This window comes from Radiomyces spectabilis (genome assembly GCF_025331425.1).
Source record: "Radiomyces spectabilis strain NRRL 2753 chromosome Unknown BYT42scaffold_5, whole genome shotgun sequence".
NCBI lineage: Eukaryota > Fungi > Mucoromycota > Mucoromycetes > Mucorales > Radiomycetaceae > Radiomyces > Radiomyces spectabilis.
The window spans coordinates 1,188,344-1,210,547 of record NW_026251930.1 but is presented as its reverse complement, the minus strand read 5'-3'; the positions used below and the strand labels follow the sequence as shown (position 1 = coordinate 1,210,547).

The window sequence follows — 22,204 nt, the reverse complement described above, 5'->3', positions numbered from 1 at the left end:
ATGCACGTTTATCAGATTTTATTTGCTACTGTTTCTCGAGGATTTAGTGATTTTTCTCTTTTTGACTTGATATTCACCATCATCATCATCATCTGTCTCGTCATCCAGGGAGGGTTCTGGGAGACCGAGACCGACACTGTCCTCCTCATTTTGTAGCGCAATGGCCATGGCCAAATCTTCGTCCGTATTGGGGACGGCAGGAGAAGAAGTGGCGGTATTAATAACCTCCTCGTCTTCCACCAAGTCTTCCATATCCTCATCCTCCTCCTTCACCGGGGTCGCCGACCGTGCCGGAGACGGTGATTCTGTTACCTCCGTCTACACAAGAAATTCACAGACGTGTTTAGAGAAGAAGAATGTGGATTAAATTCAATAATGTGCTGACGGTACCTTTAGTTTCTCCATACGATCCGGTTGCACTGTGCGCATCTTTTGAATCTTTTCTTGTACGTTTTCCAATTCTTTCCTTAATCGACGCAAATCTTCTCGTTTAGATTCAAGCAGCAGTAAAGGCTACAAATAGATATGATAAATCAGCAGGGTTAATGAGAAATCGGGTTTTTGCTCTCTTACATCTTCGGTCTTTGGCAACTCGATATGTTTCCATTCCGATTCCGGCAGTTCGTATCTAAGGGATGGGGGTCAGTCACAGGCGTGAATCACTTGGAGTGTCGTTATCCCAAGAGGGGTGTCTTACGTTTCCTTATTTTTGATCAATCGTTTTCGAAGTTCTTCTCGAGATAATTTGCCGCCCGTGTTGACAATACAGTTGTTCTTTCGTTTGATGTGAGGGCCTTGAATCTTTGAGTTTCGTACACCAATCACTTTGGGATCGATATGTAACCCGGCAAATTCTATGTTACCGTCGTCAGTCATACGATTCAGCGAATACTGCAGCATCATGGTATTTCTATTTTACCTGCTGTACTCTGTTGGCCAAGTAATCGTTGCAATTGGAGATTCATCTGTGCATTGGTTTTACCAGGCAAACATCCGCTTTCAATGATTTTCGCCCAGTTGCCAATACCAAACTTGATGAGCGCTTTACGTAGAATTTCGGATTCATCTTGTGTCCAACCTAGTGTCGCAATCATAGTGAATCAGTGAGTATTGTGACATGAGAGAGAATCGGTGGTTGACGCTGATCATTGTCGTACCTGGTGACAGGGTACAATTCCACAAACTGGCGGAATCGTTGGATCGAAGCACATTACGTGCACCGGCCGTCATACTTCTAGGCTTGGCTACTTGGCTGGTCATGATGGTATGTGATTTTGTTTGCGCGTATGTGTGTGTGTGTGTGTGTGCGAATTAGAAGGTGGCGCGGTCAAGAGAACAAGCGTAAAAAAGAAAAAACAAATCGCGTTCAAAAAATTGGAGGCGTCTCGAGGCGCGTCGACTTTTTTTTTTTTCCTTTCTATTTTTGTTTCTCCGCTGCAGTAACCGTTCAATATGCACCATGCTGCATTTCCTCTAATGATCCCTGTCGACGACAGTGGATTGGCATTTCAAGGATTCATTACTGTCAATGTACGTGTTGGCTCACAGCAAGCAAGGGGGTTCCAAGAGAATAACGTATGCATCACGTTCGTAGGGCGAGGATCACATTATAGATGTTCGGTTACCTGATCTCACCGATCCTACCAGTCGAGGCACGCTGTATACGAGTCCCAGAATGCAGCATATTCTGCGCCATCATACTGAGCAAATCCAGCGCATGCTCGATCAGTCGGACGATCTGACCTTGTTTCTTACCGAGCTAAAGAATATTCTCGTAAGCTGATGAAACAAGCGTTACCACAGCGTTGCCGCTCAACTCTTTTTCCAGGAGCATGACGAGCGCATAGTGGCGTCGTCCATGACCGCCCATTCTCTATCTTCCAATCACTACAGCATTCTCGTTGCGGAACTGAAGCGCGTTGGATATCATACTATTCAAAGCATGAGTGATACCATGGATAAAATTGACTTGGAGATCCTGTACGTCCCCACCCTCGATCCGCTTGATCTGGGCATAAGAGTGTAAAAATTACTTATTGGACTTTTTTTTTTAATAGCGATGACAGAGAGCGTTCGCATATCGTACGACTGACCATTCCGCACAATTACCCTGTGACGCCTGCGACAGCTTCAGCGGATCTTCCGGGAACATTGGATGCAGCTGCGACGTCAGGAACCAGTCTCACCACGATTGTGGAAAACATACAGTCGGTGATTCATGTTTACCAGGATCTGTTTGATTGTATGGATGAATTGGATACCATGACCCGTATTCTGGATCCTGACCATCCCACGCGAAAGGACATGTGGCGCAGAATCGCGTTGGGTCACCACTGTTCCCTTCACCTGGAAATTGACCCACAGCATCCGCGGCAGGTGCCGAAAGTTCGATTCTTTGGTAATGTGAAACGCGTGGCGTCACTGAAAGAAAAATGGCATTCAGCCTTGGATCAATGGTACGTAACCCAAGTAGAGATGAAAAAGACGGCAAGGTGGTTACATGGAATTAATTTTGTATTAGGGACTCTGAGGAACGTCCTTTTCAGAATTTGTGTAAAGTACTCCAATTACCGGGACAACATCCTACTAGTCAAGACAGTCAAGGCGCATCCGGTGATACGGAATGCGCTATTTGTTATGCTTACAAGCTCCAACACGGTGGACAAGCTGCGCAAACTCCGGATGTGATTTGTGCCAACGAGCAATGCAACCGCGGCTTTCATCCATCCTGTCTATACGAGGTAAGGATGTCTGAAAAAATTCGGTTCAAGGTCAGTCATAACATTTCAACTATTTCATAGTGGTTGCGGTCCAATCCAAATACAACACGAAGTTTCAATATTTTATTTGGGAAATGTCCTTATTGTGGAGAGGTAAGTCAAAAAGAAAAAGAAAAAAAGGCATGCGGAAATACGAATGACATGGTTGAGAGGGGGTATATTGTCCATCAATAATATGTATATACAAGACTAAGATGAGAATACTGTTTACAACAGAAAATCACCATCAAGGCAATTCTGTGAAAAATATACAGAATGGGAAAAAAAACATAGGTTTTATGCTGTCATGACCACATCATCGTATGCGGGAGGATGGTCGGCATGAATACTGTTATCGAACATGTCAATTCTTTCTCCGGCTGACTTGCAATCTCCATACAGCGGCAGTTTGACATAGTCCTTGTCGCCAAGTTGACCAATATTTCGACTCAACAAATCGATGGGGGTCTGAAACGTGATAGTATGCTGGACACGACGAATGTTGTTGTTCTGGGTCAAGGCCGGGAAACTGACGAGCATGGACACGAACAGTAAATGGCTGACGGAGAACTCGGGATACGTCGAAGTGGAATGGACCAAGCCATCAGCGTCTCTGGGGATTTTGTAGTACATGGTGGCTTGCCATGGCTTATCGAGGTCGTCGGTCGGTAATGGTGACGAAGCGATCGAGGAAGCGTCCTTGGAAGGGTGGAGAAGATGGCATGACTGGCTGGTCTTCATGACTTCTTCGCGGTTAAGCACTTGTCGACGTTCCAATAGTTGTAAATAAACGTTCTTGATACGCATGTTTTGCACAATTGGCGCAATTCGGATACTGATGGGTAAATTGTCCCCGAGGGCGACGGCCTTGCTGTCGATAATGACGTGGTATTGACAGCAAGAAGCATAGTGTTTTCTGGAATCGATGGTGTCGGAGTAATTGTCACCCGTCAGCGACCCTTCAAAGGGAAGTCGGGCCAACTGAACGGCTTGCGTGCAATCTTCGCTAGTGTCGGATAAACTCGATGTGGAACGGTAAGTCATGGACGCGGTGAGGTTGTAACGGACTTTGGCTTGTTGACAATCGATGGATTCCGGAAGACCTTCGGGTAACTGCATTTCAAAGGCAAAACAAGTGGTGCCCACATGCAACAACAAGGGCGCCGCGCTGCGAGCCGACGAAGGATGCAGCACTAAATCTTGTTGCGCCACCGATTTCTGGCAATCCTTTTTTAATCGAATATCGTTGATATCTATTTTAAAGTGAAAAGGAACCAAGTCGTTAATCATCTGGTACTCAATTTTTATTGATGGTGTTTGCTGCAAAAATACTTACTCTCAACAGATTGGGTCGTCAGTTGTCCATCAAAACGCAACGACAACTTTTTAAGGGTGCAGCTACGGTGGGAGTGGACAATAACATTGCCGCGGAGGACAGGAGCTGCTTCCTGATTGGCGCCCAAGAACAGTATAGGTTCAAGAAGTTGGATAGATAATCGACGCTTGGGCCACATCATTCTGTCGAAAAAAGATATTTTAAAGTTGGAAAGTAAAAATGATTTACAAGTGAAGAAAAAAACAAAAACAAAACAAAAAGGCGATCGTCTTTGTAATTTATATAGCACCCAGGAATGCGGAGTAAAACAAAGGCACCCGGGATCTTTTTAGTTCAGTTACTGGTTTCAGGTACGCCAGTTTTAAGCTGAAACGCTGCTTCATATTAAATGAGATCGCAACAGCAATTGGTGGAGTTCTCCATGGCTATTCATTTCCTGCAACTCCGCCGCTCCGCCTATACTTTTTTCATTGACAAATATATTGGGGAAGGTGTATCGGCCGGACAAGCTGCCCAATCGTTGCTTGACTTGATCCGCGTCGTCTAGAAAAATGACGTCAATTTATAAAGGTATATTGTTTAACCCACGGAATCGGTGGAGTTCATTTTTTCTTACCCCGTAAATCTACTTCCACCACTTTGTATGGTTCCTTGAGAGTGAACGAATCCAGTATCGCTTTGGCTTTTTTCGAGTACCTATGAACGTGCAAGAAAAAAATAATAATATTTGCTTGATAAGTTACTTTCAATTCCCCGACTCTCCCTATCAAGTTAAAACAAAAGAAGGATTTCTTTTGTAACAGTATGATAGAATACTTACGGACAATACGTTTTAGAGAATACCACAAGTGGGTTATCCTGAAGTAGGAGCAATAGTTCAGCCTTGAGTTTGTCATCCGCGGAATGAGAAGGTTCCTTCAATGGAGTCATCGAAAGTCCACTGAATGACACCAACACCAATGAAAGCACACACAGCAATGCTACAGGAATGATGATCTTGGCACGTCGGATACTCATCCACTTGATTCGTCTCTGATCATGATGCACTTGATCATCTTGCACTGTCAATGGCAACAATGCCATGGCGATTTATGTAATAACTGGATAAATGCAACCAACCAACCAAAAAAAAAAAAAAAAAAAAAGCCAAAAACGGCAAAAGCCGGGGCCAAAAAAAGAGAGGTGAGAAAAAAAAATGATTGGTTCGGAACGAATAAAATTAATGTCTCTTTTTTTTGTGTGTTATTGCCAAGTGGATCTTGCGGGATTCTTTACTTTTTACAATCTAGTCATTTTGATGACACCTTGGCCTATTAAGGAGGGGTCTTCTATCTCGGGCTTTCCTTGGACAATACGCAATTCACATCGACGAATAAGGTCCGGGGCATTGGGTTTCTGTTCGATGAGATCGGCTTCACCATGACTGGTAATGTTGACATATTTCCGTTGGTATAACCAGGTCTTCTTGGTTACGGCATTGACCGAAGACACTACTTGCAATGCAGCGGTAGCCAACGAAGCTCCAGTTTCGTTGGCTTGCTGTAAACGAGCGACCATGAGAGCGGAAAAGAGATCACCTGTTCCGGTGAAATAGCCAGTGTAGGTGGGAAAGGCAATAATATGCTGTTCTAAACCATGAGAGGTTTTCTCGCTGGTTAAACAATAAAGTGAATCTTCGGAAGAGGTGGGAAGACGGATGTCGGCCGGAATATCGGATAATGGAACAGCCATTGAAGTAATGACCACTCGCGGACAACCAAACGTATGCAATTGTTCTGCAGCCTGGCAGGCAGAGGCTAGTGAATCAATTTTCACTTCCGCCAGTGTTCTGTGTTGGATTCCCCATGTGTCAGAAAAATGAAAAGAAAGCCGCGGATGTGCATTTGTAATTATACAAAAAAATCGTGAGATAAAAAAAAAGAACCTTACTCGGCTTCGAATTGATTCGGTGTGACCAAATCTGCAATATGCATAATTTGACGGTACAATGGCACAATCTCCGGTGCCACATATAAACAACCGCCATCGCCCATGACAGTATCGCAAACATACAACAACGACGGATTCTTGGTTTTCAACTTCTTTACCATCTCTTCAATTCTTTCCAAAATGGCAAAGTTACCAATATACCCTACCGAAGCACACTTTCGTTAATCCACCGTGACTCTTTCAACGTCACAGTCTCTTTGTCTTTACCCGTCAACACATGTGTATAATCGTTGATTAATCCGTTTTTCTCCAGTCCATCAAATAACTCTTGCACATCATCCGCTGTCAGTTTTTTGCCGGTCCAAGAAGGATATCCTATATCATACCACATAGTTTTAAACAAATGGTTCTACTTGGCTCAGCCACTGTTATTACCTGTGTGGTTCGAAAACTGGACGGTGTTGAGAATATCGACGTCAAATCCGAGCGTTTGAAGCGGAAAGCATGCCGCTTTGTTGCCTATACACCAGTTTACACAAACTGCTTGGCTTGCCACATTACGTCACGGGTCATTTGGTTTATTCATCTTACCACAATAGCCGGAGACCTGTCAAGCATGACCCGCAGGTTCGAGCATTAGCATAATTCAGCTTCAATCGTTTGACTATAACTTTCTGCAAATGTAAATTACCATATGGGACTGTATACTTAATACTCGGCGGGCGGGTTCCTCCATGGCGTATGAACAATGAATTGAACGAGAATAGGAATTAGCTGGTTTCTCTCCAAAGTCGTCGCAATAAACAATTTTATAATCGGAGCCCTAAAACAACGCAACAAAAAAAGCAGCCAAACCCCCCAACTCATCTGTGACACCCAATAATCGCATACCCTTTGCAACGGATGGCTCACTCCGCGAATACATATCGTCGACCAATAGCCTAATAATGATGCCTTTCTGAAGCACCTACCCTCTTTAATTAGCAATCAGTTGAAAAAAAAAAACAAAGCACGCAGTAATATCTATCATCCTAGTTAACCGCTGCCGAAAGGGTAGCTTGATGCAATCAATGTATGCCCAACTTAATCTCATGTCCAAGAGTGTATCGTATCCTTTTCGGTTATAACGAGAAAAAGAGAGAAAAAAAAGCGTCTATTTTGTAAACTGAAGAGAAGTTTGTCTACCGTGCAATTATTGCATATCTCTCCTATGTCTTGTGATAAAGTAAGCCCAATGGATGCCGCATACCAACGTTGGGGGGTGTTCATGCATCAAGGGCCCAGTTGAAATCTTTTTTACCAAATTAGGTAGTTGGTCCCTTCCACGCCTTTCACGAAAAACACTCATTATAAGCTAATGAATGAATGGTCAAACTTCACAACACTTGACAATACACGAAATTGTTATTATACAAGTCGATCGTAGCTTCCAGTAGCATGAAATCATGGAGAGGGATGGTGCAGTTGTTGTCAAAAGTGCGTTTGGAGTCCAGTGTTGTTCGGAATTTGCACGTCACTTGGGGGACCCCGCCTTTTTCAATATTTTTTTGTCTGCTGCGGCCGCTTTTTCCTTTTACCTATGCATGTTTTCTTTTGACATTGATGAGTGGAAAGAATCAAACTAGATCGACGACTCGATCGCAAAGACAACCGAGCAATCGTCTATTGGACGGATTCTCTTCCTCTTCCCCGGCCCGTCCCCTCGAAGACTTGAACCGCACCGAACTTGCGGAACTCCGAGACCGCAACCGTCGCATGCTCGACAATCCGTAAGTTTTTTCACAAATGAGACTACAAGGTAGATTTTGCATCGGCTGAACTAGACTCTTCACAAGATCATTGCTTCAAACCTTACCCGACAAAGGCGCCAAACTCAAAGACGTCAATGCTCGAATCGAAAAGTTGCTAAGCACTGACGCCAACGAGGACGAATATCAGCGTCCCGACATTCGACAAAAAACCGTCGATTCCGCCAATGCCAAAGCAAAACAACTCGACTCAGGTTTGCACACTCAAAGCTCTACATCGACCAAAGAGACCAGCGAAGGTAGCACCGGACAACAACAGGTAAAATAAAATTGGGAGCTCTTTCACTCCGAATTCACAGCACCTGCCATTCTTACGTGGAAATCAATATTTGCTAGACGCGCGTGCGCATGATGGGCCTGGATGAATCGGTTCGTCTTCAAGAACTTCAACTTCAGCAAATAAAGGTATGGTCTTCACTTGACAGATGTTGGAAAAGGAAATTACGACACTTACCTTATGCATCCAGGAGGAGAACATGAAGAAACAAATGGAAGGTATCCAATCAGAGGCAGGCAACGACGATGAAGCGAATGAACTAAGGTAATGGCAAACGAAAACCAGCAAAGGGATACAAAAGATCTAATGCTCGTTTAAAATTTTATTGTACTATGATGTGCTACAGCGCCACATTTGGACGGTTACGCCTTGGGCATAATGATTCTACGGATGAGGATGAAACGACCGATGAAGATTCTGATGAAGAGAGGGATTCTGTGTACGAAAGTGAAGAAGATGAGGGATTCGAGGATTACATAGACGATCGACGATGACAAAATAATAATAAAATGATCTAAATTTTGGCGTTTTTCCTTTCTAAAACTTTACGACTTTACCCGCCTTCTTTTTGTTGGCAACAGGCTTGATTGAGGAGGAGGAGGAGGAGGCGATATCCTTTGCACCTTTGGTTTCGTCGGTCATTTTCTGCTTCTCAGTGACAAAAATGTGATAATCATCATCATCGGCACCTTGGGCCAGATCAATCTTGCCAACAAAAGTGACGCCCGCTTGTTCCTTGGTGACCTTGCAATCCTTGGCCAAATGATCCACTTGGCCACAGAACCGACATCCTCCACCATTCGGGTATAATCCTTTATCGTTCTTGGAACATTGACCAGACAAATGGCCTTCTTCATTACAGACAAAGCACTTGGCATACGGCAACTCATCTAATAATTTCACGCTTCGTTTACTCCGGTGTTCCTCGATGATTCTCTTTCTGCTGTCCCGATTTGTACTTACTGCCTTTTCTGGGTTTCTTGCAGTTTTTCAAACTGTGCTCGGACGATCCACAGTTGTAGCAGATTCCTTGCGCGGATTGCTTCGCCTTGGGACAATTGCCTACGGAATGTCCCTTTTGTCGACAGCCAAAACAGATCTATGCCAAACAAGAATTCCATTCATTAGCATCACTTCATCATTTAAGATATGCACCTCGCCACTTACTGTGTTCTTGTCCTTGGACATTTGCTTGCGCTTCTTTCTCTTTTCAATTTCTCGCAAAGCCTTTTCGGACTTGGTTCCTGTATCTGTAGAATACAGTCAATTCTTGATGAGCATCCACTTACTGTAACCAACTGCTGTTTAATGATCCGTTACTTACTGTCGTTGGTGAAACCTCTCTTTCGATTGTTGCGATTAGGAGCATCAGAGTTGTTTCCGCCTTCGTCATTTGATTTAGCGGGAAGAAGTGGAGTGACATTGAAGCCGCTGGCTTTTTCGTGAGTTTTTCTTTGCAACTTGGTATACCGAGTCATGTTGGCAATGAACAGAATAGGAACTGATCAGGAAAAAAGAAGGCTGAGAAAAAAAAAAAAAAAAAAAAAAAAGAGGTTCAACTATGCAATCAAATTGTGGCTTAGGCAGTCGCATGAATCGAAAAATTGTTACTTTTTATTCATTTATTTGTAACAAGCCGTACACCCGCCGTGCAATGGATGCCACCTGCTACTGACGTCACCTCCTTACATTGAGCGACATTCGTCAGATAAAAGCCTAACGCAATACGGCATAACCTGGGCGAGACTCTTGATGAAACTTTGGTATATTAATGTCAATACTCTGGCATACCGTACAGTCATGATTTCCAAACACGTGTGCAGCACTTTTTGACCCCCTCTGTCCCGTCCCGCCCAAGGTTATAATAGATCTAGAATGATGTGTGGGAGTGTTGGGTATTAAAAAAATGAGTTAGGACGCTCTTTGATTGATTCAAATGGCGTCAAGATATTTTACCTTTGTTATGTGAGGCAGCAGATATCCAGAGCTTCCCGGCCGAAAAAAAAAGGAACGATACAAATATATAAAAAAGTAAAACAATAGGTGCGTCTGTAACCCCCCCCCCCCTAAAAACCCTGTGGGAAAAAAAAGGAGGAAAAGACTGCAAGAAGTCTATCGAATAAAATACAAAGCACATACTACAAACTACAAAAATAAAATGGTCGGGAAGAAGATCAAAGACAACACCACGGGAAGTAATCCAAAGAAGAGGAACCTGAGGAGGACGCCTAAGCATTTTCCGATGAAAAAAGAGAGTCACCACCGACGATGCCCTTTGACGACAAGAACCGGGTTGGCCACATTTGATGCGCGAACAAAGTGGAAAGATTTGGAGGGATGGTTGGCTTGCCAGGACGAAAAGAAAACCGGAGAGAAAACCAAAGGGTAAAGAAAGAATAAAGAATGTGAGTTTTTTCTTGTCGAAAAACGGATATTCACATCCCACAAAAGGTACCTTTTTGATATTTAATCGACTTGACCGGTTACAGATACACGCGGGTAAACCATAGTCTGGATGATGGATGATGAATGCGAGGGGATGCTATGATAGTGAGAGTTGTTTAGGTAAACAGAAAAAAGAAAAAAACGAAGACAAAATATATGTGGATTTCCCATGGATGAAATAATAGTCACCTACCGATGCATGAATGATGAGCAATATCGTCAGATCAGCTACATGGGAAAGCCTTACTCTAGAGAGAGGTAAATCAGAGACAAAGAAAAAATGGAAGACAAAAATATGTGAATTTCCCATCGATTAAATGATAGCCATACCACTGATGCATGAATTCATAGATCGAAGCACGTCTGCTTATGTATTCGATTCATTGAAAATTGAAAGAGAATGAAAGGACATATACAGTATAACTGACAGAAAACCAAAATTAAATAATGCTACAGAACACCCAGATCGACATCATCCACCACCTTTCTTCAAAAAGAAGCTCTACCCACATTTTATTTGGACGACAACGATGCTCTGTTTGACCACAACTGGCGCAAACGGCATCTTGCTGCCGATTGTTTCGCCTATTACCGTGAAAGTGGGCAGCGAGTCATGGTTGAAAAATAAAAAATAAAAACGGTTAAACAGGTCCTGATAACTTAGTGTAGATCATGTGATTTACAAATCGCTAATTTCCCAAAGATTTATTTATTTGTAATGTGATGCGGTGGCTGGAAGATCATGGGTCCGGTATTTGCAGTTCTTTGCCCACTTGTTGGAGCATGGTATACCAGGCAGGCACTTTGGCCAGGTGTGCCAGCCGTCGCTGATAGATGGTTGTCATAGCAACAAGACATTTATCAATGATATCTTGATTAGGGGCCGGAGCGCCAGGAGCTGCCAGTCCCGGAATTTCCTGTGAAGCCGATTGACAGCGAACAAAGGGCCATATTGACTTGTACAATAACTCACCAAGATCCTTGCCAGACATGTACGGGAAAAGATGATAGATCGATGACAATGGATGCGGTAATCCCTTAAATTAACTCATATCAGTATCATTCATCGCTGACTCTTGGTCCTCGGTGCTTACCATTAATAAAATTAAGCGAGTGGTTTCTTCGAGTTGGGTGGCAAATTGTAAAGCACTAGCCGCTTCAGCGACTTCTTTCATGTGCCAAAAGGCGATAAAATAGACAAGGATACTGCGCAGGAGATCGTAAATGGGAAATTGGGCGGAAAATTGACATTTTTCAATAATGAGAAACAGAGCAGGATGATCCTTGAAAGCATTGCCAATCAGAATGTCACTATCATTCGTCGTCGGCAAAAAAAAAAAAAAAAAAAAATGGAAAGAGAAAAGAAGAGGTGAATATGGTGCCTCCATGCAGATTTACAAATTGATACGCAGTAGTACCTGTTGGATGGAATGTTTCGAGGAAGAGCATCATCATAGGCTTCCATGGTCACAGCAGAAGAAGGCCATTTTGATAATAAATGGATCAAGAAAGGACTCGTCGTTTGGGTAGGGCCTGTGATGACGAAAGTAATTCAAGATATTTGAATATTCTGTCAGCGGATGATCTTTGCAATGTACTTACCATTTTTCTGACCATTGGATTCGCGAGGATAAAATAAACTGGCGGTACGTTCAATGTTGTCAATGTAGATATCGTCTCGTATATCTCTGTCCTGGTATTTGAGTGACTGAGCAGAAAATAACCAAGATCATTTGATTTTACCTTTCATCGTCAGGTAAACCGACGATACCGACGAACTGGGGTGGTCGGGCACTTTTTCCTACATACAGCGGCCGCTGTGTATTGTGTATTTTGTCCATGAGACTCATTTTATCTTGCTGCAGCGCATTCACATCCACTTTTGGAAAGATTTCCAGCCCGCCATCGAGAATGCGATCCATGGTCATACACAGCATGACCTTGGCTAACGGAGGCTGCTCACAGAAGCGTTGGACTATCAAAAATATACGCATCAGTGTTTTTGCTCTCAAAGTGCCCATGTAGATTCCCAGCGTACTTAGTCGTTGTAATTCGTCCAATAGATGCGTCTCGTCCCGTTCGCCAATGTGCAGGTAACGATGTTTCATATGACGGAACCAGGCGTCCAGAATGGATTTCGATATTGTCACAGGGTCCGCCCCATGGATGGGCGTCTCCTGTTCCCAGAATCGCGAATTGGACAGCACGCGAAAGCCCAAGGTGCGACATTCCATGGAGGGATGGTTCAGAAATAAAAGCAACACTTGCCGCCAATAATGTGCAATGTAATCCTTGAACGCGTCAAAAATCAGTTGCGTATTGTGCTGATCGTCCGATTGCACCGGTGCCTCGAAAAGCATGGCCAGGTTGCCCAGGATCTTTTCCACATTGATAGATCCTTCACTGTCAGCAATATGCATTGCAATTGTTTTTGAGAAAATCTTTTCCAACACGACACTACTCAATCATAGATAAAATCCGTCCATCAGTGCCCCTACTCGACATAGCAAATCACATCGACTGCCATTGTTTTTTCTATATCAGTTTACGTACGTAAAGATACCTGGATACTTTGCATGGGCTGAGGCTGCAAGATGAATCACAAGGTAACGCGTTCCCACGTCGGCAGGACAAGCTTCGTCGGTAGGTCGATCAATGCGAGTGATAAGGTTCACGAGAATATCCGTAGCCGCTTCTTGTGTTTCACATTTCCTCACGGCCAGCTGCAGCAAAAAAAGGGGGATTTTCAGATTATCGATGCCACGTGTGAATGTGCTGGCGCTCAGCAGCTCCACTGTCCAGCTGACGACATCGATAGAAGAAGGTTTCAAATCCAATCCCTCAAAAGAAGCACGAAGTAGCTCCAAAATCGTGGATTCGCCGGTCTGTTATCCGCCCAGAGTTAATAATACCAAAAAAATTAAAGGGTGCACCGATGAGTTGCTTACCGGAATCAGAAAGCCCATATTCAGCCTGGTGTCGTGAGCCAATGTATCCATAAAGATAGCCACATCGAAAGCATGCTCAATAATGAGCCCCTGAGGATTCAGCGCCACACCGCTTACCCAATTAGGTAGCACATCAATCACATTGACGACACTATGCAATCATTACAGTTAGTAAAAAAAAAAACAATCGGGATATGGTTGTGTCGTTAGCATTTACCCCCGCGGTAAAAACACTTGGGAGAATCGTGTACGGCGTTCATACACCAGCATGTCTCCAGTGGCATCGTGATGCACAAGTCGATGAAAGATATCCGACCAGCATGCTTTGAAAGAAAAAAAATATATACCCAATGGCCAACGGAACGGACCGGTTAGAACCAAGTCATAAGAAAATCTCAAAACAGGGAATCAGAAACGCCAAATGGTCGCCAGCGCTTCAGTAGTACACATACCATTGGCCAATGTAGGCGTAATTTGTGATAATGAGAACAGGTAACTCAAACGATATTGATGTTTCACAAGCATATGATCAGAAGGATGGGACTCCTTCTGAATATCGGTGAAATAGTCGTTCAATACATCCATCACGGACTCTTTTAACAACTTGGGTTTTTTTTCCGACAGATAATCGGACAGTTGGCATGCAAACATTTGAAGTTGACGTTGATCCTCGGTGACATCGGTCGGTCTACCATTTTTTTTTTTTTTCGTTTTTGTTTAGCGGTGCCTTCTCCTTGATCAGTTGACTGAACTGAAGCCACTTACTGAACTGTGTCCATGAAAGGGTTTCCATATTTAGAAAAACCCAGGATCAAGAATTCGTGCATACGGGGAAAAACCCATTGTGGCAAGACGTCTCCAATGAAGCCCAATAACCAAACCATGCTCCTGCTCGTATGCACAGACTCCTTGCCAAGCTAATTTGGTGCAAAAAAGAAAAAAAAAAGGAAAAAACAATGTCATCATGATGTCAACCCATCCCAACAACTAGAACACGATCCAGATCAAAAAATGAGTATACTTGCAGTGAATAACAGATCCAAATCACTAAGAGCATCAGCATGAATAAGTACGTCTTGGTTACGGATAGAGTTGCACGACGTACCTTTCCTCAATTGATTCATGAAAAGCAACACAATCAATCAATACGCGAAGCAGGACCTGATTAATGGCATCTTCGGATACCGTGGCAATCCATTGATCCATCTGTTGACTGGACTGATTGGCTGTGTGAAGCAATTAAATGATATGTTTAATACGAAAAAGGCAACTGCAGTTTATCGCCGTATTTCAAGGGGCACTATGTTCAGCATACCATGTTCCGGCATTCGTGCTTGCAAGGTATTGTAGATCCACTATCGAGTACGAGATTAGGCCATGTGGCTACTTTGAACAAGATACAACGACAAAGACTAGGGGTACCATGATAACGTTCTTGCCATTGTCTGTCAAAGACAGTTTCAATCGCTGAATATCAAACAATATAGTTCGAAGATCGTCATTCAAGGAAGCTTGTTTAAATGGAAATGGAAACTGTTGAATGGTGGACGTAAGCGATTGGAGTTGGTCTGCCGAACATGAATGGGGCATGGTCCTTTACGGGAATCGCGTCGTCCGTGATAATAATCTTCTCAAGTCAAACAAATCAAAGCCGTGGAGCACCAATTAAGCAGCCCATTGTGACTATCCAATTTCTATCAGCTCCCGCTCATAAGTTTTCGTTCATGCGAGCCCATAATCCTTCCGCAGCGACACCGTAATGGCAATAACAAAAAACAAAAGACCGTATTTTCTGCTATACCACGATTTACTCAAGCAAGCGGTGTCTGGCACAATAGCATCTTGCGAAAGTTCATGACCTTTTCTTTTTTTTATGATTCACTCGGCGTATCCATGCCATCAGTCGTCTCAAATTCAGATAATTGCATAATATCAATCTCAATCTCAAAAGACCTCTCTTGTCAGCCATTTCAGGATCTCTGGAAATCACGCTTTTATCAAGAGCTGGATAGAAGTGTGATGATGGTCGTGCTGTATGCACCATTTTTTCTTTTGGCAATGACGGACGAACAGCCGTCACTGAAGCTACCGGCCAACTTGCGGATGCTGTATCTTTTTATATTATGCAGTCTCTCCGTAATTCATTCCCATCCTGTATCTTTTGGACAAGGATGCGTTTGGGAAGAAGTCGAGTGTATCGGATGATGGGTGGAAAGAATTGTTGCACGATCCATGCGATGATGCCCCACCGGAGTTGGGGTCGCGCTGTGTCAGAAATTTGATGGTCACGTTTTTCTGAGCAGAACAACAGAAAATTTGGTGGACGTGTCCTCCTCTTTATTCTTATTCAACTCCCCTTTTTGCAAAGCGAAAAACGAAAAAGAACCATCATGTCCGATTCGAGAGGAGACGATCAGTCGTGGAATAGTGGATACCAGCAATGTAAATTTGATTAAACCAGCATTTGGCTACGGGCCAGCTTATGTTTGTGAGCAGATGAAGGGCACACGTCTGCTCGATCATATGACCAGGGAGCCGATGCATCATACTACTCTCAAGGCGCGGCCGGCGACAGTTATCATGACCAAAGCGGTTATGGTGACAATACCGGTTATCAAGGAAGTTACGGTAGCAGTGATAGAAGCCAACGATACTCTGGCCAAGATCGGTCGGAGAGATCGCGCTACGGAGGAGGACGTTCTCACGACGCCGAAGGTCCGTTTTTTCATTTTTCTTTCTTTCTGTCCTCTGCCTTGTTATCTTCATGTCATGATAAGAAAGGATGAACTAAAAAAGCAAGTTTTTTTTTTTTTTTTTAGGTGAGAGTATTCATCGCATGGAAGATACAGTTTACATCACGAACTTGCCGCAAGATGTCACGGAAGAAAAATTGGCTGCCCATTTTGGTTCCATCGGCTTGATAAAGATTGATAAGAAGACAAGAAAGCCCAAAAGTAGGATTCAATCATTTTTTCCCTTTGTGTTCTTTGCTGCTGACTGACGAGTGGACTGACACGACACATGATTATTTTCGGACTCACCCTCAATTCTATTTGTCCTCTTGTCCTATTCAGTTTGGATTTATGTTGATAAGGCCACGAATTTACCCAAAGGCGATGGTAAAGTAGTCCACCACCAAATCATTGGGAAATGGATGATTCTCAATTGTTCTTTTTTTTTTCGATATAGCTACATTGACGTATGATGATCCACCCTCGGCCGATGCTGCTATTGACTGGTTTGGTGGTAAGTGGAAATATCGGCGTATTTTTTGTACAGATGGGCGATGCTGCTTTGTTTTCTTTTAAGACTTTTTTCTTTTTTTTGTGGCGTTCCGTGATCATGCTGATTTACTTTATTTCTGTTTGTAGGCAAGGAATTTATGGGAAACGTTATCCAAGTGAGCAAAGCAGAAAGAAAAATGGCCATGCCTCGTAAGTTTGCAAAGTAAAAAAAAAAAGTTTAAAAAAATTGAGAAATTACTAAACCTTATTCTTAACACATGCTTACACCAGCTGGCGGTGGTGGAAGATATGGCGGACGTACCGGCGGCGGTGGCGGCAACAGCAGCAGTGGTGGTTACCGTGGCGGACGTGGTGGTAGCAGCAGCGGTGGGGGAGGAGGCTATGGTACTCCCAAAGAAGGCGATTGGACTTGTGAAGGGTAAGTGAGAATGCTTGTGACTAATCTCAAAAAAAGAAAATTAAATTGATCATCTATCGATTGTGTAGCTGTGGTGCCAATAATTTTGCACGACGAAACGAGTGTTTCAAATGCCAAGCTCGACGACCGGAATCAGCTGGTGGCGGCAGTGGCGGTGGCTACAGCCGAAGTGGAGGAGGAGGAGGCGGCGGTTATGGTCGCGGTGGAAGTTATCGTGGCGGTGGCGGTGGCCGCGACCGTGATGATGATCGATCCAGTGGAAGAGGAGGACGTCCTCGAGGCAATGGTCGAGATGATTACGGACGTTACTCGGGCGGTGGTCGTGATGAAAGTTCGTACAGAAAAGATAGATATGACAGACGTGATCGACCCTATTAGAAATTTGAAGGATAATACAATATCGTTGAGATGACGTGACAAAACAAAACAAAAACCTGGGTGATTACCATTTTAAGGGCCATCTCGAGTGGAGAGGTAGGCTGACTTTGTATTTTTCTTTTATTTTTTGCCACCACGAGTTTTTTATTTTTTTGGTGAAAATGAGCACAAGTGGTGATGCCGCATATAGCCCGCAGGACTCTATTTTTTTTTTTGGGATTCCCCTTATCAATTGACTGGTCCAGACTGTAAGGATTGATAGTGATTCCTTTTTGGATCTTCGGCTCCGATCACCCTATGGCTTATTGTTCTACATCCCTTTCCCCAACTGGGTTACCTCTTATTCTTTCTTCCACGCAACTTGTGGACAAGCTTAGGCTGTTCTCTCCCCCCTAATCCCTTCCACAGACATACCCCTCGTTTTTTGCTTCTTTTTTTTTTTTCGTGGTTGCTCCCCACCCATCACCCCCTTCTTTTCTTGCTTATTAGGGCAAACTCTCTTTTTTTCTTCCTTCTCTCTTCGCCTTTTTTTTTCTTCTCTTTTCTTGCTTTTGTTTCTTCTCTCATTTTTTTTGTTTTCTTTTTCGTTTGTTTTCTATCCTCTTCCTTTTTTACTTCTTCTTCCTCCCTTCTTTCCGACCAGACAAGAAAAAAAAAGGATCATCCGTAACAACAACTTATAATTGAAAATTTTCTATCATGACGACTTCGTTGCTCGCAGCCAAACCCTACCACACTCTTTCTGCACCACCGGCTTCCTTGACGAATCGTTATGAACAAGTTCCATCGACAGGCTTGAACCCGTTACCTAGCAGAGCTAGATACTCGGTGTCGAGTTCATCGTCTACACACTCCATGCTCCATTCCGACAATTTCACAATGCATCCCGATCCTGAAATGTGTGCACTCCGAAACATGCTTTCAGCTCAGCGTCGTTTATTACCCTCTTATGCCAGTACCCCTCAATCCTCCGCTGGATTACCCACCGTGACTGCGGTTGGCCGAGTGTCTCCGCTCACCAATCGTTATGCGTATGTCGAAGCATTAGTAGGTAAGGGACAAAGAAAGAAAAAAAAAACTAGCCAAAGCTCAATACTTGGAAAGGAAAGGGATAGATGAGGAGGTGAGGAGGAGAAAAGTCGTAAAAAGAAACAGAGGGAGAAAAACGAGAAAAAAGCGCGCGCGCGTAATGTGGGTGTGTGGATGTTGTGGGGAGTTGTAGGATACGAAGGGGAGGGACCATTCCAACCTATTCTTTTTTTTCTTCTTTTTTCATTCTTTCTACTTTTTTTTTTCATTGTTGTCATGACAAGAAGAATGAAGAAAGGATTTTTGGGATCAAGTGGTTTTGTTTTTTTCATTATTTCTATTCATCATTGTCATGAAAGAAAAAAAAAAGAAGAGAGAAAAAACAGAGCTTAATTTTTTTTTGTTTTGTTTTTGCTTGTTTTATGATATTAGACACGAACGCGCTTGCTGTGGAAAGTATTTGGTATTCAACCAATTTACAATGTACACGAACGGCGGTAGTGCCTTTGCGAACGTTTATCCAAGAAGTATTGAAACGATCACGAACGACGTATTCGACATTGCAGACAGCGTTATTTTACCTGATCCGAGCCCAACCGGCCATTGTCGCGCATCTCCATCATCAGGAATACAATCAAACCAAAGACGATCGCCAGGGACAGTGGGAAGATGCTTACATCAGCTGCGGTCGACGGATGTTCCTTGCCAGCCTCGTGGTTGCTTCAAAGTTTGTACAAGATAAAACGTATCGCAACTCAGCATGGGCGAAAATTGCAGGCTTACCGGTTGCGGAGATCAATGCCGCGGAGCGGATTTTTTTGCAACTCATCGATTATCGCTTGTACATTGCACAGTCCACGTTTGAACAATGGCATCATTTACTGCACGTGCATGTCGAAGCCCGAACACAAAACCAACCAGTGCCCTTGCATGATTTATCATGCTTACCCTTCGGTACGTCTACTGCTCCATCTTCGACCTCGGCGACAGCCAATGTGACTCCCACATCACCTTGTTCATCCTCGCCACGATCTCGTCCAGGATGGACATTGGTGCTTTCGCCCACCTCGTTCCTTCCTCGACAAAAGGTTTACCATCATCAACATCATCACCCACATTCTCACCATCCCCATCATTCTCATTCGGCTGGTCACCATCACCACCACCTCTCCCAGCCAAAACACCATCATCCATATCATCATCATCCTCATCATCATCCGTCTTCCACCTCATCGGTGACGACGGAACAGGATGGTCACCGTACACGATCGACGGGTTATGATGACCGACGTTCCGTCTTGATGCAACTGTCTCCGCCACTGTCATGTTCACCTTACTCCATGAATTCGACATGCGGTACCTGTTCTCCCAATACACACATCCCACCCGTGTTATCCCTGTCGCTGCCCAGTTCCAGTAACTCCTCTCCAATGCAAACGCCTACCTTGGTGTCTCCTGTACGTGTGAATCACAGTACATCTGCTTTCACATGGAAGATTGCTTCGCCCACCGTTCATTATGATCCTCATCAACACGCGACGCATTATCCTTCCCGTTACTCTATGCCCGTGCAAGAAACTTATGGCAAACGCAAATCCGATTACGACGAGTTTCATCGTGGTTATGCCGTTAGTTACGTTCGTCAGACCAAACGTTCCCGACGTTAAACGAAAACAACCATCACCATCACCACCACCACCAAAAAAAGAAAAAAAAAGCTATCCAAAAAAAAAAATCGAATGATGTATTTCAAGTCCATCTATCCTTGGAAGGAAATCCAAAAAAAAGCCCTCCTACAAAAGAAGAAAAAATATTCCTATTGCCTTGATCTCCGACCAAAGTCGTGTATCCCTTTTTTTTTTTTTTTTTTTTTGCTTATTCTTGTTCACCTTGTTTTCCTGACACTTCCCGCCCCGCTTCGACTCCGCTGTCTGCCTCCTGTTTACTATTCTCTTTTTTTTTTTTTCTTTACTGTGTTCGTTATTTATCATCAGGCAGTGCCTTTTTTGTTTTATTTTGTTTTTCATTGTCATTCTATCGTTGATTCGTTCATTCTCTCTCAAAATGCTGCAATTCAGTATTTTTTTATATGATATTTTTTTCTTATTCCCCCTTTTTCCTCTTTCCCCCCACCATTTCATTCTGTGTGGTCTTCCCTTTTTTTTGTCGCTTGCTTTTTTCCACTCCCGATCCTTGGTTTTCTCGGCAAACTCTTGAATGAGATCCGTCTGCAAAATCAGTCTTTGAAGGTGAATTCAATTTATGCATTCCCTTTTTTCCAGCAGTGTTGAAAATGACCCTGTTTTAGTTTGCGCACCATTTTTTATTGTATGCCCTCTTCCCCTTTTTGATTGCTTTTGAAAAAAAGGAACAAACAAAAATATTCTTTATCTCACCTTCCCCTCTCCCTTGCCTTTCCTTTGATTTTCTTTATCTTCATGGCATCTTTTTTATATATCTTTATCACTTATATATATATATTACACATATATCGTATATATATCAACCAAAGCCAATGCGATTTTTTTATACATCATTATTTATTTATCATTGGTTATTTCAGTACAGATCATATTTTTGAGTACATAAACAGCTGTATCCCTTCATCTTTATTTAATTTGAACGCCGTTGAATTCTCTACTGCACTGAAACATGCGTTACGGCAACGGAACAAAAGGCAACGGTTATCTGATGGTTGGCATATTTTTTACAGAAAACCCAGTGCACAAACGTTTATGCGTACCACCATCCTTGTTTAAACTCAGGTGTCACACCTCAGAATCGGAGCGGAGATGGTTGTTTGGCATTTATTGTTCATCTCAGAACAATGGTATCCTGATCATATCGAACCCAATACCTTCATTGACAATTTGAAATCAGTAAAATTATAAGCACAAGCTAAAATTGAGAATCTTTGGGCCGACGGAACATCATGAATGGTTTAAATAGCACACGTAAACCGTGAAGTACTGTTGCCGAATTCCTGGATATTTACAAGGCAGTTGTCTTTCTCATGCAATACAGCTAACAACCCTGTAGACAGCTGTGACTCGGGTTTGTATATATGATGAACTTTAATCTGACCACATTGTAAAGAGAAATAACATACAGAGAGGCTATCAACCACCCCATGTTGAGGCTCACAAAAAAAAAAAAAGAGAGATACATCCTAGTGTATTCTGTGGGTTGTATTTTGCTGTCTGGCCTTGCGACTTTATGCATACAGTCATCACTGTTGGCCGACCGACCGACTGCTTGACAAACTGTCTAAACATCATTCTACATATCTTTTGATCATACTTTCCATGACACAACCCAAAGGGACATCCAGTGCTCGATTGAACTCGGGGCAATGAGAAATGAAGATGTATTGCAGATATTCAATGAAAAAGAAAGATGTATACCCATACAATAATAATTTCATTAGCGTATCAGCCGCCCACACTTGATAAAATTCATTTGTGTTGAGGCCACAGGGTGAACCGGGGAAAACTGAGTTATAGCACCAATTAACTATGATTGGATAAATATTGCAACGCCGCTAAGTGCAAAACCAACTTTGAACCATCATGATTGAAATGTCAGAAAAGGAAAAAATTTCGATGTAATTGAAGAAATTCCAGGCTGTAGGT

The 22,204-nt window shown here is 43.1% G+C and overlaps 11 protein-coding genes across 11 annotated transcripts; 4 read left to right on the top strand and 7 right to left on the bottom strand.

The window, feature by feature from the left end:
- Nucleotides 1-18: 18 nt before the first annotated feature.
- BYT42DRAFT_613089 (uncharacterized protein) lies at nucleotides 19-1,260 on the bottom strand (the record flags this gene model as incomplete). Its single annotated transcript, XM_051571701.1, has 6 exons — nucleotides 19-318; nucleotides 391-513; nucleotides 574-628; nucleotides 698-854; nucleotides 920-1,078; nucleotides 1,158-1,260. The coding sequence occupies 6 exons, from the start codon at nucleotides 1,258-1,260 to the stop codon at nucleotides 19-21; spliced, it is 897 nt and encodes a 298-aa protein (XP_051424582.1).
- Nucleotides 1,261-1,400: 140 nt separating this feature from the next.
- On the top strand, nucleotides 1,401-3,005 carry BYT42DRAFT_300402 (WD-repeat region-domain-containing protein). The gene is made up of 6 exons (XM_051562911.1): nucleotides 1,401-1,530; nucleotides 1,595-1,774; nucleotides 1,829-1,980; nucleotides 2,058-2,456; nucleotides 2,522-2,741; nucleotides 2,802-3,005. The coding sequence occupies exons 1-6, from the start codon at nucleotides 1,453-1,455 to the stop codon at nucleotides 2,952-2,954; spliced, it is 1,182 nt and encodes a 393-aa protein (XP_051424581.1). The 5' UTR covers nucleotides 1,401-1,452; the 3' UTR covers nucleotides 2,955-3,005.
- Nucleotides 3,006-3,056: 51 nt separating this feature from the next.
- BYT42DRAFT_545210 (uncharacterized protein) lies at nucleotides 3,057-4,276 on the bottom strand (the record flags this gene model as incomplete). Its single annotated transcript, XM_051565802.1, has 2 exons — nucleotides 3,057-4,012; nucleotides 4,096-4,276. 2 exons carry the CDS (start codon nucleotides 4,274-4,276, stop codon nucleotides 3,057-3,059), a joined length of 1,137 nt encoding a protein of 378 aa, XP_051424580.1.
- Nucleotides 4,277-4,495: 219 nt separating this feature from the next.
- On the bottom strand, nucleotides 4,496-4,947 carry BYT42DRAFT_467256 (thioredoxin-like protein; the record flags this gene model as incomplete). The annotated part of the gene is made up of 3 exons (XM_051563525.1): nucleotides 4,496-4,638; nucleotides 4,712-4,791; nucleotides 4,916-4,947. Coding segments are annotated over 3 exons (255 nt in total), but the record flags the coding sequence as incomplete, so codon positions are not given.
- A 426-nt stretch (nucleotides 4,948-5,373) lies between these two features.
- On the bottom strand, nucleotides 5,374-6,185 carry BYT42DRAFT_494994 (pyridoxal kinase; the record flags this gene model as incomplete). Its single annotated transcript, XM_051564331.1, has 2 exons — nucleotides 5,374-5,923; nucleotides 6,025-6,185. The coding sequence occupies 2 exons, from the start codon at nucleotides 6,183-6,185 to the stop codon at nucleotides 5,374-5,376; spliced, it is 711 nt and encodes a 236-aa protein (XP_051424578.1).
- Nucleotides 6,186-7,553: 1,368 nt separating this feature from the next.
- BYT42DRAFT_300294 (uncharacterized protein) lies at nucleotides 7,554-8,571 on the top strand. The gene is made up of 4 exons (XM_051562909.1): nucleotides 7,554-7,793; nucleotides 7,860-8,091; nucleotides 8,169-8,373; nucleotides 8,456-8,571. Exons 1-3 carry the CDS (start codon nucleotides 7,627-7,629, stop codon nucleotides 8,310-8,312), a joined length of 543 nt encoding a protein of 180 aa, XP_051424577.1. The 5' UTR covers nucleotides 7,554-7,626; the 3' UTR covers nucleotides 8,313-8,373; nucleotides 8,456-8,571.
- A 240-nt stretch (nucleotides 8,572-8,811) lies between these two features.
- On the bottom strand, nucleotides 8,812-9,626 carry BYT42DRAFT_300302 (uncharacterized protein). Its single transcript, XM_051562910.1, has 3 exons — nucleotides 9,434-9,626; nucleotides 9,277-9,359; nucleotides 8,812-9,208 (listed from the first exon to the last, which is right to left on the bottom strand). Exons 1-3 carry the CDS (start codon nucleotides 9,585-9,587, stop codon nucleotides 9,020-9,022), a joined length of 426 nt encoding a protein of 141 aa, XP_051424576.1. The 5' UTR covers nucleotides 9,588-9,626; the 3' UTR covers nucleotides 8,812-9,019.
- A 1,668-nt stretch (nucleotides 9,627-11,294) lies between these two features.
- On the bottom strand, nucleotides 11,295-14,281 carry BYT42DRAFT_613082 (uncharacterized protein; the record flags this gene model as incomplete). The annotated part of the gene is made up of 11 exons (XM_051571700.1): nucleotides 11,295-11,591; nucleotides 11,649-11,865; nucleotides 11,973-12,087; nucleotides 12,157-12,242; nucleotides 12,298-12,529; nucleotides 12,593-13,011; nucleotides 13,108-13,439; nucleotides 13,503-13,653; nucleotides 13,720-13,825; nucleotides 13,955-14,190; nucleotides 14,268-14,281. The coding sequence occupies 11 exons, from the start codon at nucleotides 14,279-14,281 to the stop codon at nucleotides 11,295-11,297; spliced, it is 2,205 nt and encodes a 734-aa protein (XP_051424575.1).
- Nucleotides 14,282-15,821: 1,540 nt separating this feature from the next.
- On the top strand, nucleotides 15,822-17,745 carry BYT42DRAFT_565996 (uncharacterized protein). The gene is made up of 8 exons (XM_051567918.1): nucleotides 15,822-15,944; nucleotides 15,999-16,217; nucleotides 16,322-16,456; nucleotides 16,577-16,621; nucleotides 16,692-16,748; nucleotides 16,874-16,936; nucleotides 17,018-17,165; nucleotides 17,234-17,745. The coding sequence occupies exons 1-8, from the start codon at nucleotides 15,893-15,895 to the stop codon at nucleotides 17,541-17,543; spliced, it is 1,029 nt and encodes a 342-aa protein (XP_051424574.1). The 5' UTR covers nucleotides 15,822-15,892; the 3' UTR covers nucleotides 17,544-17,745.
- Nucleotides 17,746-17,838: 93 nt separating this feature from the next.
- Nucleotides 17,839-20,542, top strand: BYT42DRAFT_565993 (uncharacterized protein). Its single transcript, XM_051567917.1, has 3 exons — nucleotides 17,839-18,594; nucleotides 19,005-20,445; nucleotides 20,526-20,542. Exons 1-2 carry the CDS (start codon nucleotides 18,243-18,245, stop codon nucleotides 20,237-20,239), a joined length of 1,587 nt encoding a protein of 528 aa, XP_051424573.1. The 5' UTR covers nucleotides 17,839-18,242; the 3' UTR covers nucleotides 20,240-20,445; nucleotides 20,526-20,542.
- On the bottom strand, nucleotides 20,303-20,862 carry BYT42DRAFT_300134 (uncharacterized protein). The gene has a single exon (XM_051562908.1). It carries the CDS (start codon nucleotides 20,711-20,713, stop codon nucleotides 20,366-20,368), a length of 348 nt encoding a protein of 115 aa, XP_051424572.1. The 5' UTR covers nucleotides 20,714-20,862; the 3' UTR covers nucleotides 20,303-20,365.
- Between the last annotated feature and the right edge of the window lie 1,342 nt (nucleotides 20,863-22,204).